At 29.9% G+C, this 12,606-nt stretch overlaps 1 protein-coding gene across 1 annotated transcript; it reads right to left on the bottom strand.

The window, feature by feature from the left end:
• Positions 1-3,697: 3,697 nt before the first annotated feature.
• On the bottom strand, positions 3,698-5,055 carry LOC100775838 (protein LIGHT-DEPENDENT SHORT HYPOCOTYLS 4). Its single transcript, XM_003524044.4, has one exon. The coding sequence runs from the start codon at positions 4,715-4,717 to the stop codon at positions 4,007-4,009; it is 711 nt and encodes a 236-aa protein (XP_003524092.1). The 5' UTR covers positions 4,718-5,055; the 3' UTR covers positions 3,698-4,006.
• Between the last annotated feature and the right edge of the window lie 7,551 nt (positions 5,056-12,606).

Below are 12,606 nucleotides of genomic sequence, written 5' to 3'. Positions count from 1 at the left end.
TCATCATGTATTTTTTATAGGAAATGGTAAAACGCCATTTCAAGGCTATGAATGTCACAGGTATAAGATGTTATATCTATACTTACATATTGTTTATCAAAGGAAATTGCTAGTTATGAAAATTAAATGTTAATTTTACAATTACAAGCAAAGTGTTTTAATCTTTAGTCAAGTATGTTTAGGGCAAAATATAAATTTATTACTAAGATTTTTTTTACTGAGAAAGAAATATTTTTCTATGTTAATTATCCAATTAAACCTCTAACGATTTAATAACATGGTGTATATAAGAGTGATTAAAAAGTTATCGCAAGCTTTATGTGGAGTTGTGGCACAAGATGTGCTATCAGAGCATATAAAAAATAATAGTAATACCATGATGTAAACATGTCGGTAAGCCCCACCATTATTAATACCATGTTCATGCAAAACTATTTTCATAAGACTGATCTTAATCTAGATTGGTTATCAATGAATTAAGCCGCAAATAGTCGCGAGATTTAATACATATCCGGTAAAACAAGTTGAATGCGAAATCATGGCAGCATGCACCACTGTTTTTTTTCCCCTTCCTTACGAGCCTTACTGGCTTCTCCATGAAGGAGTGGAAGCTTTTCATCGGGGAAAATGATTGGTATACAAGAACTAATGAGAAGAGAGAAGTGAAAGACACGATTTATAAGAAATGTAACTAGAAGTGAGGTATAAAAAGGAAAATAGTTAGGATAAATGAAAAATAACGATATTATGCTAGTGCGTACATTGGTACATATGATTTTTGTTTCATTAGTGCAAGTCATTCAACTTGGATCTGCTGCATGCATAAATACCATAAACTAAAGGGACAAAAACAGTAAAACCAGATGGGACCAATTATGAACAGCACCACAAACTAAGAACTTGTTTGTATTAAATGTTATCCGCACATGTATATAATACAATAAGAGACATTTTCAATATTTCTCTTCAATTTTAAGTCTTTCTGTCAAGAAGTGTTCTCATTTGCTTGAGATAGCAAGATCCCCGACGTTGAACTCGAACTTAGTCGTTACTCGACTCATTTTTTTGTGAATAATCTTTTTCATAAATAATTTTAATTTTGTTCCTTTATAATTTTAAATCTGTGATTTTGGTTCATTTATTTTTAAATCAAAATATTTAATCTCCTATTTAAATAATTTTGATTTTTACTTGCTTAGTTTATCAATAAAAGGGATTTGTTATGAGTTGTCCTCACGATTTTTTATTTAAAAAATAATAATAAATTATTAAAATACTTGTTTTCTTATATTAGTTTTATAAATATTATTTTACATTATCACAGATGAAGAGTTATTAATTTTTTCAAATTATAAAATTTATAAATTAAAATAAAATATTTAATATTTAAATATATTGAATAGTTTAATTTTACATGTATTTATTTTTATTATGAAACTTTATTTAATATAAATTAATAAATTATTATATATAAAAATTTGTTCTCATTTTATTATAATTTTAAATAAAAATTACATAGAATATCAAATAGATTATTTTATGTAATTTATACAAATTACAAAAATTTAAAATAATATTTAAATAATCTTAAAAATTAAAATATATTATTTTTTATAATTAAAATAAAATTTTTATTATTTTAAATATAAATTACATAAAATAATTTATATATCAATTTATATAATTTTCTTAATTTATATAATTGGTATTAAAAAAACTTATTTATCAAATATTTCTTTATAGTTAAAATGAAAATATTAACATGTAAGTTTCCTTAAAAAATTAAATATTAAAATCTTATTAATTTATATAATTAGAATAATAACGATTTACATATAAAAATAAATTTACATAATTTGTATAATTTACATATTAATTGATGCAATTGTATTGATTTATATAATTAGAGTAAAAATAATTTTTATTTTAAAAAAAATTTACAAAATAATTTGTGTAAATAATTTATGAAATTTAATTATAAATTGGTAAGATTAAAATAAAAATATGTAAACTATTCAAAATTAAAATATATAAAATGATATAAAATAAAATTTTAAAAACATATATATTAAATATTTTAAAAATTTATAAAATTTTATAATTTCAAAAAATTAATAACTCTTAACTAATGATACATGTAAAATATTATTTATAAGATTAAGTAAACAATGCAAGTGTCTTAATGATTTATAACTTATCTTTGAGTAAAAGTTTATGATTGAATATTTAAAAATAGAAATACTAAATGTCTTGATTTAAAAATATGATAATCATAATCGCATATTTAAAATTATAGGAAAATCAAAATTGTAATTTAGCTTTAAAAATTTTCATACATTAAGAAACATTCATTGTCCTTTTAATTTGAAGGTCTTTTATCAACAAGAAAAAAACATATTATATACTTCCTTCAGTTTCAAATATAAGAGAGAGAAAAAAACTAATTTTCACTTATTAAGAAAGTTTGTTAAAATCATTTAATAGTGTCTATTTCATTTAAAGCATAGACTTTTTTTTCTTTTCTAAACTACACTTCAATCTTGATATAAAAAATAAAAGAGAGTCATTCAAAATAAAATCTCAATTAAATGAATGATATTTTAGAAATGATCTTATTAAATAAGATAAAGTTAGTTAAATTTTACTTATATTTGAGATTTCTTATATTTGAAACTCAAAGTAGTATATGGAGAAAATAGACTCACTATGCATTAATAGTGTAAAATATTTTTACATCGGCATCCAATCATAATGTATTATGTATGATAAATTTGTTGACTTTTATGATAATTACCTTAAAAAGCATATCAATGATTTTTTTTTTGTTTGGAAATGCTTGTGTATTATATATTATGGGTATGAAGTGGTATCAAAATTATATTAAAGCATAATGTTTTCAAAGACTACCAATGGTTAGACCCTATTTTAATCCTCGACTTAGATTGAAATCAATATTGATTTGTGACTAGATTATAGTCTAAAAATGTGTTGCACTATTAGTGTATGATTACTTTTATTTTTCAATACTTGATTTATTTTTTCTTATAGAACTAAAAAAATGTCTGTAATTTATTGATAATTCACTTGGAACAAAATTAATCAACAAATTAATGACCACTCAATAGCATGTAAATATCCGTCAACACCCTTTAGCATTGTATTTCTGATCCTTTTCATTGTGTATATGATTTAATAAGAAACTCTATTGGAAGGAATAAAATTCTCTTTTATAATCTATACACTCTAGAAAGAATTTCCTTTCAAATTAAGAAAGAAAAGAATTAGTTTTATCTCGGTGGTTGGAAAACATTTTTTTTGGGTAACTATGTTATATATAGGTGTGGATGGTAGAGTTTTTATCAGTTTTACTGATTATTAATTTTTGCTGAAAACTTAACTTACTACTTTTATAGAAATTTTCTCACTAATATTTTATATTCTAAATATTAAACATTAAGTGATCGATCCTTGCCATATATAAATTCTCTCCAACAGAAATCCTTCTTTTTAATTAGTCTAAATAAATAATTTTGCAGACATTAAATATTCATGCTTTTCTGCATAGTATTTTATTTGTTTAAGTAAATAAGATCAAACCCTAAATTTTTTTTTAAAAAAAAGTAAACTAAAGTCAAGCTGCTAAAAAATATTACATTAGGATGATGGATCGATGATGCATATATAGCATTTCTAAATGAGTAAACGAGACTATAAATACTATTGTCATTAATCAAATTCACACTTATTAATTATACAATACTTTGCACTTTGCAAGCTCTATAATGCAGGAATTCCTTCAACTTTTCACCATGCTTTTCTACATAGAAACGAAATTCCGCTATCAATTAGATACTACCCCTGACAAGCTTCTGATAATGACCACACTAGGTGTGCATCATCCTTGAACCCTACCACATCACTAACCATAGAATAGAATATAATAATAATAATAGTATCATTAATCGTTAATTTTCCACCATGCATCATAACACACGAATGATCACAATCAATTAAACCCACCACACTGGGACGATGATGATGAGAAATACGAAACCCCATCAGATGTAGAAGCCGTTCCATTCGAATCAGACAACATTTGCTGCTGAGGAACAAAGCCACCACCATACCCTGAAGAATAATTCACCATCACCTCATCATGATGATCATGTCCACTATGTTGTGGCTTATTTCTCCGTTTCTTCTTCTCATAAGCTATGCCTCTCGCCTTGGCCTGCGCGTCCCTCACTTCCCTGAGGTACAGCCTCACTGCGCGTGTCCCGAACGGGTTCATCTCCGGCGTGCCACCGTTCTCCTCGAAGGCTGCGCGTAGCCGGCCGATGAGCGCGTCGAGACTGCCCCACGCCTGTCTCAGGGGACACGCGCAAGGACCCGGAGGGTGGGAGTTTCCGAAGTACGCGCAGGTTTCGGCGTGAACCTTGGTTTTTCCGAACTGGTCGAGGTAGCGGAGGAATTCCAGCACGTGCGCGCCGCTGCAGCGCGAGAGAGTCAAAGGTGGTCGGTGGTTTTTCAGGTATTGTCCGAAGGTGTTCCAGTCGCGCCGCTTTTGTGACTCGTACCGGCTCAGAGGTGGAGACACACACACTCGTTGGGGTGTTAAGGGCAATTCGTGGTCTCTGTGTTGTTCTTGTCTCGAGGAGGAGCTGTGCTGGTACACTGACATGGCGGCGGCAGCGGTGGCGGCCACGGCAGCTGACATGTTAAAGTTCTTCTTGTTTTTCTTCTTTTTCTCGGGATGGAGATTTTAGGGTTAGGAAAAGCACATGCGAATGTGATGTTATGATGTTGCTCTTTCTCTTTTTCTTCTGATTTAGGGTTTGGGGAGTAGGATGTGTGTGTGTTTAGTACAAGATGTGTTTTATGTTTGGTGAAAGATATATGTATATATAGAGTTTATCTCAAGATATGTTATATATGTTTGGTGAAAGAAATATATATATATATATATATATATAGAGAGAGAGAGAGAGAGAGAGAGAGCTGATAAACGTCTACCTAAATTTCTGATGGACTAGAGTAGTAATAGGAGAGGTAAGAAGACTGAACAAAAATGGAGAGAAAAAATAATAAATGTGATAAAATGATATATGATTAATAAGAAAAGAAAGATAAGAAGAAAATAAAATAAAAATGAGATAGAAGTGGAGGGTGGGTATTTATAAATAATTTTTAGGGTTTTATATATAAAGTTTTTGTATTGTGTTTAATTTGGGATATGTGGCCTTGGGGCACTGCAGTTCAGGTGGATGTTTAAAAAGATTTGGTTAGCATTGTCTAAAGCTAGCCTAGAGAAGGTGTAACATCCCAATTTTTAGTAAATAAATTTAAAAAGCTTTTTAGTAAATAAATAAATAAATATAAAACAAATAATAGGCTGAGTACCCTAGGTATAAATAGCTATGTTAAGTCAGGTGCCTCCTCTTCCCCTCATTTTCATTTTTCTCTTTTCTCCACTCAAAACCCTTTCTTTTTCCCATAGCCCACCAAACTTGTCTCAGAAAAATGACGATCTCGGATCCGTTCACCGTTGGATCGTCGTGAAATTTGAGCACCACGTTCGCAACCCAATTTCAAGCATTCTCACCGTTGGGAATTTCGACATCATGTTTGAGATGAGAGAAATACCTTTCGCATTGTAACCTTTTTTTTCCCGCAGAAACCCAAAACGGTCTCAGTAAAACTATGATTTCGGTTTCATTAACCGTTGGATTTTCCTGAAATTTTGATATGTAGTTCGTGGTTCAGTTCCTCACACCTTCACCCTTGGGATTTGCGAGATAATAGTCACGCAGAGAGAAAAAGGAATCGCACCAAGACAGTACAAGCGGAGGCTTCAATCCCTTCTCTGTCTCTCTGACGTTTGGGAACTCTATCGGAGCAATTAGAAAAAAAATTGGAGGAATCTCAAGGAACCGCTAGAGATGCTGCTATCGCTGGCTGAAGACACGTGAGTCTGCTTCAAGATAAGGGATGAGTTATTCACGATTGAGGATTAGTGAGAACATGTGTAGGGATCTTTAGAGATATCAATTGGAATGAGTTTTGGGGTGTTTTTGCAATTTTCATTTTATCCTTATAATTATTACATTGAATTATATATGTTTGATGAATTAGTTGATGTCCCAATGAGAAATTGCTGTGAAATTGATGTATTCTTGTGTTGAGTGTGAACCCCTTAAAAAAATTAAGCTATTTTTATTAACGTAAAATGTATTTTAAATAATATTATTCAATGACTTATTTTATCCAAATTATTATCTTGTTCTAATTTTTCTATGATGATGATCAACATGTTATGTGTATATAATTATTGAAATACTAGAATAATAAATTAAAGAAAATTGTAAGGTTAATGTCTAGTGGTAATTTCTTTTGATGTAATATTAAACTAATTGTTATAGAAATTCTTTGATTAAAAACAATGTAGTTTAATTTATTATATACATATACATATATATGTTTTGTATCATGCAAATATTGTTATTATGTTATGTGTATATGAGTTATAAGGTGTAATAAGTTATTATAATGGTATTATAATATTATTGTGAAGATTGAGTAGTACAAAGTCAAATGTGTCAATTTGCGAGATACATGTAAAAATTAGATGGTTGATGTGATATTATGAGATGTTAAATTGTGGACATGATATTTGATCGTGAATAAGTGTGTGTGTTTGACACTTGATGTGACAATAATTATATTGTGAGCTATGAATTATACAATAAACCGACCAGTGTTATCTTGAGAAAAGCATTGATGCGCAGTGTTTAAGAGAAAGTGTAGGTTTCTTATTCAGGAACCAGTGTTAAATTGTAGCACAATATGTGTTAAACGTGTTTGAAACACGAGTGTGAGGTCGTGCGTATTGTATAATTCATGAGCAGTGCTTATAAATGAAATATGTGATGAATTGTGGAATAATATGTTGCCTTGAGATTATAATATTGTTATTGAGATTGAGTAAAAGTGTAAAGTAGAACAAGTGTTGAATTGTGATATACGTGAAAACATGTGATGATGGATTATGACATTATGAGATGTGAAATTGTGAATGAGTTTTGGTTGTGAATAAGTGTGTGATTAACTCTTTATGTGACATTATTTGTGTTATAAGCTGTGAATTGTACAATAACCCGACCAGTGTTATCTTGAGAAAAGTGTAAATGCACAATGTTAAAGAGAAAGTGTAGGTTTCCTATTTAGGAACCAGTGTTAAAGAAAAAGTGTAGGTTTCCTATTTAGGAACCAGTGTTAAATTGTAGCGCAATATGTTGTACGTGTTTAAAACACGAGTGTGAAGTCGTGGGGATTGTATAATTCATGAGCAGTGTCTGTGTGCTAAAATCATTTTAGGGGTTGGACCTGAATCAGGAGGGAGAGGCCCTGACAGACTCTTCGGAGTGTAGGTCTTGGGGGTCACCAGGTTTGAGTGCTCCTTTAAGCCTATGTTGATCCCATATGGTTGGAGCATTCTCGCAAAACATCGTGACCCTGACTGGTCTCCCTATGATCTTACTTAGTGAGAGTGACCTGACAAACTCATTGTGTGGTGTGTTTTGTTATGTACTCCTAAGCGCCCCAGGGTGATTTTTCACTGACATGGTACCACATTGCATATAGGCTTGAGTCTTAGCATAACTGTTGCATACGCTTGCTAATTGTTTATTATGAAATTGATGTGTTATTATGTCTTGATCGGAGTGTGTGATTCTTGTGTATTGTGATTGATGATTGAAAGGTGTGATTGATGATTGAAAAGTGAATTTTGAATGACAAAGTGATGAAATAATGTGATATAAAACTTCGTACCCCATTGTCCAGAGGCTCTTCGCTATGCGAAGGTATGGGGGAGGGATGTTGTACGCAGCCTTATCCTTGCATATGCAAAGAGGCTGTTTCCGGATTCGAACCCATGACCAACAAGTCACCAAGGCACAACTTTACCGCTGCACCAGGGCTCGCCCTCTATGAAATAATGTGATATATGCTAAGTAAATTATATTTGGCTACTATATGTTGTCTTGTTTCTCTCTAGTAGTTAGGAATGTGATAACTCACTTCCGGTTTGCAGTTTGTGTTTGGATCCTGTGATGATCTTGAACTTTGTGTTCGGGGGAGCAGATGAATAGGTGAATGACTATGAAGAACCTCATGCTAGAGGACACGGGAACACAACGCTCTGATAGGATGTGACATTAGGATATAAGTTCTATATTAATTGTATGAAGCTTAGACGGCCTTGTTTGAACTGAGATGACTTTATTATTTATTTGGACAAGTTTGAATATGATGTAGAAGAAAGTGAATGTGAGTCTTCTACCCTTTTGAAAGGCTTGTATTTAAAAATGTTTTAAAAATACTTTTAATTAATATTTGAATTTTTATTCCTTTATTAGTATATATGTGAGGGGTAAAGGGTGTCACAGAAGACAAATTTGAAGTCGGTGATTTTGAAAAGATTAATGATTGAGTTCAGAGTTCTTCCCCTACGGTCAAAGATGAAGAGGTAGGGGTTTGGTATGATTTTGATAACATGGCTGGATCCATCTAAGTAGGTTGAAATTTTTGGTCTTGTTAACCAGGGATTTACTCAATCTAGTAGAGAACAAAGGAGAGGGGTGGGGGGATATAGGGGAAGGTAGAAAAGGATGATAAGGAATTTATAAAACTTAAGCTATGCTAAGAGGAGGAGGATTTATGGCTGAGGATGAATGAGGTATAATAGGGTAGGCAAATTTTCTAGCTATAGGGAGACAAAAGAGGGGTCCATGCATTAGAGAGCAAGTGATGGCAGTTTGAATATCACTTCAAAACGTCTATGTCAATCATTGTTGATCCGTCTTGTTTCTTTCCCTTCCTCTATGGCTTTAAGGTGGAGAGCAAAACAAAAGTGGGGAAATTGTTTAGGACCTACCTCTTTAAGTAAAGTAAGTACAATTTAGACCATTATACTAGACAATTAATTGTCAATTTGCACTTGGAATCAAGCGTGACTCGCTTAACCCGATACTAAAAAGGGTTAGGACAATTTTTCTTTGCACTTGCAGGTGCCGCGGGCCAACATTTGTCTACACAATGCTTGCACGAATTAAATTGATCATTTCGTACGATATTTTCTTTACCCTAAAATTAATCTGCTAGTTTTGAAGAGGATACATATGACTTGCTCCATATACAAAACTGGACTTTTTTTCGTTTCATATTTTATTTGATTTTTTTCCCATTCTTCTTGTACGTAAGCATACTTAGGGGAAAAAAGGCAGAAGAAAAAAAAAGGAAAAAAAGATAGATGTAATAAATAAAGAGATGAAAGGAATATGTGTGTGTGTGTATATATATATATATATATATATATATATATATATATATATATATATATATATATATATATATAAATTAAAGATTCTTAAAGCCAATTTTTTTTTACATTAACAGTACTCCATGAAGTATATTATACGTTAATATATAAAATGTGTGATTTAAAGTTGTGAAGAAAAGCCAGTTAAACTAAACCAGACCATAACTAAAACCAAATTATATTTAAAAATCTAAATAATGTAAATCAATCTTTAATTAAATCAAAGCAATTCACATTTTAACAAATGAATTCAGTTTTTTTATAAGTGAAAGAAATTTATTAAAAATGAGGGAGGGCATGGGTACTCAAACCCATATGCATCTAGTAGTGAATTTCGGACATGTGCATATACAGGACATATATAGGGTTCTGAAAAAGAATGATTCCTACCTTAAAACTAAACCCATGCCAAGACGTCACTTCAATCAAATCTAAAAGACTAGTCATTTCAAATATCCATTCCTTAAAAAGGATGTTATTTCTCATATGATCACACAGCGTACAACATGCCACACATAAAACCCCAACTTCCAATTTGTTTCACATAACAACATCGCAAGCATAGCAGGACCACCAGCACCCCTATCTACAAATAAACTAAATACAAGACACCAATAGTCAATAGATTGGACAAGATGAGAAGAACAAGTGATCATAATACTCAGATTGGTTGAAGCAAAAAATGCATACATTATCATGCGGTACGTGGATCACTCCCCTAGCCATGACCAAGATTTACCTAAGAAGGAACCTGTCTAACAGAATGATATGGCAAGACTTTTAAAAGTTCTTATTTTGTATTTCCATAATTTTTTAAAGAACACAACCGCATTCTCATTAAAAATTTCTATAACAACTAGTACCTGCAAAAGACAATAGGTAGATAAATTAAGTGTGGGAGGAGGAAAAGATTTTTGGTCGGCACTGTAAGGCCGTTATACAATAACAACACATAATAAAATTTTACTTTAATATATCTCTAAAATAAAGAATTTAGTAATTATTCAATAGTTTGAAATATTTCAGATATTATAAATAAATGAAGCCTTACATAAATAAATAATTTTATTCTTCAATATAGACATCTATAAAGTATAACTAATGATGAACTAGGTTTTCAATTTTCTTCGGTCTCAAAAGCTTCTTCCTCGAACCTTGAAAATAATATTTTTTTAATGAGATAATAATCTCAGTGAATAAAATAATTTTTAAAAGAATTTACAAAATAGTATTATTCTCCATTGACACAATAAATGAAAGAATATATACATACTTATAAAATAATCACATTATTCACAAACCAAAATAACACTCTAGTAAATAAACACTAACATTTCATTGTATTTAATTTTTTATCAAACAAACAAATATTATAACACAACTCAGAGATTTTCAAAATTACTTGACTCAACTCTTTGATTCCCAGAATAGGTGTGAACCTCAAATTCTTCAAAGGATCCATGAACTCATATCCATACAATAACGTTTCATTGTCTTTCCCATCCTAAGTGGAGATATCTATTATCTCATCTCATCCAAGATAACAGTATCTCATATCTCTTTCCTGTTTCAAATAGAAGTATCTCATGCATATTCAATTCTCAAAATAAAATATACACTATCACTACTCCCCAGACTATGATACTTAATTCACACATAATTACAAAACGTCATTCTAGATAATTACCAAATAAATACTCTAATTTCACACACACTAGAAACATCACTTTCCATCTGACTTGCGTGTGTAAGGCATGCTGCCAACATTCATCCTAAGTCAAGATCGAACTCTCCATCAGATTCCTAATTCTATTACTTATAGCTTCCTTGTTCGTAGACAAAGCTGATATAGAACCTAAATTTTACAATCATCACAAAAATTAATTCATGCAAGGATCAATGTATCAATTTATCGATTTATGATCGGTAACTCAAGAAGATGTGTTTCCAAAAATCTATACTATGAAGTTTAGAAGAAGAAAAAAAGTTGTTTTATTCACCTCTTAAAACATAATAATTCACAGGTTCTTCATTTATTTTTCTTGTTCTCCATTTAGTGGGTCAACAAGACTATCTTTGTTTTTCTCAATCCTATATTGATCTATTAATTTTCTATTTTTTGAGAAAGATCATCTATAAAATTTTAAGAGAAGAGATTGTCTATCTTCATATAAATACAAGAGTATATGATTTAAGATTGGACACCTGAGATATGTTCTCAATAGATTTGGCTAATCAAATCTTTTAGGATCACCAATTCAAACATAACAAATATTTTATCTAAACTAGATATATAATATTATATTATTATTATTATAATAATTATCTTCACAATAATAATCTTTTAATCCTTTTAACTATTATATGAAACTGCTACACTCTCTTTTATAATTATTAAATAATCTCAGTCATTCTTATACTAAACACTTAATTTTTTTAATGATAAAATAATTATTTAACTCAATCAATTTTAAATAAAATAATTAAAACAATCTTTTTTTACAAGAAATGGTCATTATTTTTTAATTCAATTATTTTAATGAAATTTAATGTTACATAATACAAGAATTATATATATATATATATATATATATATTATAATCATTTTAATTCAAATAAATTCTTATATTAATAATTTTTAAATTAAATCTAATAATAAAAAATTCAGGATATGAAGTTACATGCACAATTTCCTCCTCCCACATAGATAATGTTCTGCACAATTTCCATAATGCAAGAGAACCAAAATTTATCTACAGCTAATATAAGGACCTCATATCAAAATACGGTATATATTAAATTAAACAAAAAATTATGTGCAAGTCGTCTCATATTAAATGAAATTATATATCAATAACTCAATCTAATAGTACTCTATTATATATGTGGATCATGTAATTAAGCTACCATCTCTTAAAATAAGTCTTAAGATTATGAATATCAATTATAAGAAAAAAAGAGCAAGTGAATTAAGAATCACAAAATGATGAGGTGTAAGAGGTACTTTTTTGAGATGGTATCACAATATGTGAATATCATGTAATTAAGCTACCATCTCTTAAAATAAGTCTTAAGGTTATGAATATCAATTTAAAGTTATTTTAAGACTTATTTTAAAAGATGATAATTAAGCTACCATCTTTTAAAATAAGTCTTAAGGTTATAAAGTATTATTTTATTCTCAGATAACAGTGATTTAGAGATAATGACAAGACAAGATAAAAATA

This window comes from Glycine max, chromosome 5, assembly GCF_000004515.6.
Source record: "Glycine max cultivar Williams 82 chromosome 5, Glycine_max_v4.0, whole genome shotgun sequence".
Taxonomy (NCBI): Eukaryota; Viridiplantae; Streptophyta; class Magnoliopsida; order Fabales; family Fabaceae; genus Glycine; species Glycine max.
The sequence above is the reverse complement of the archived record's forward strand: the minus strand, read 5'-3'. Positions and strand labels throughout refer to the sequence as shown.

Bases quoted from the DNA above. Each gene is read 5' to 3' on its own strand.
- LOC100775838 (XM_003524044.4), bottom strand. From the start codon at position 4,717: ATGTCAGCTGCCGTGGCCGCCACCGCTGCCGCCGCCATGTCAGTGTAC.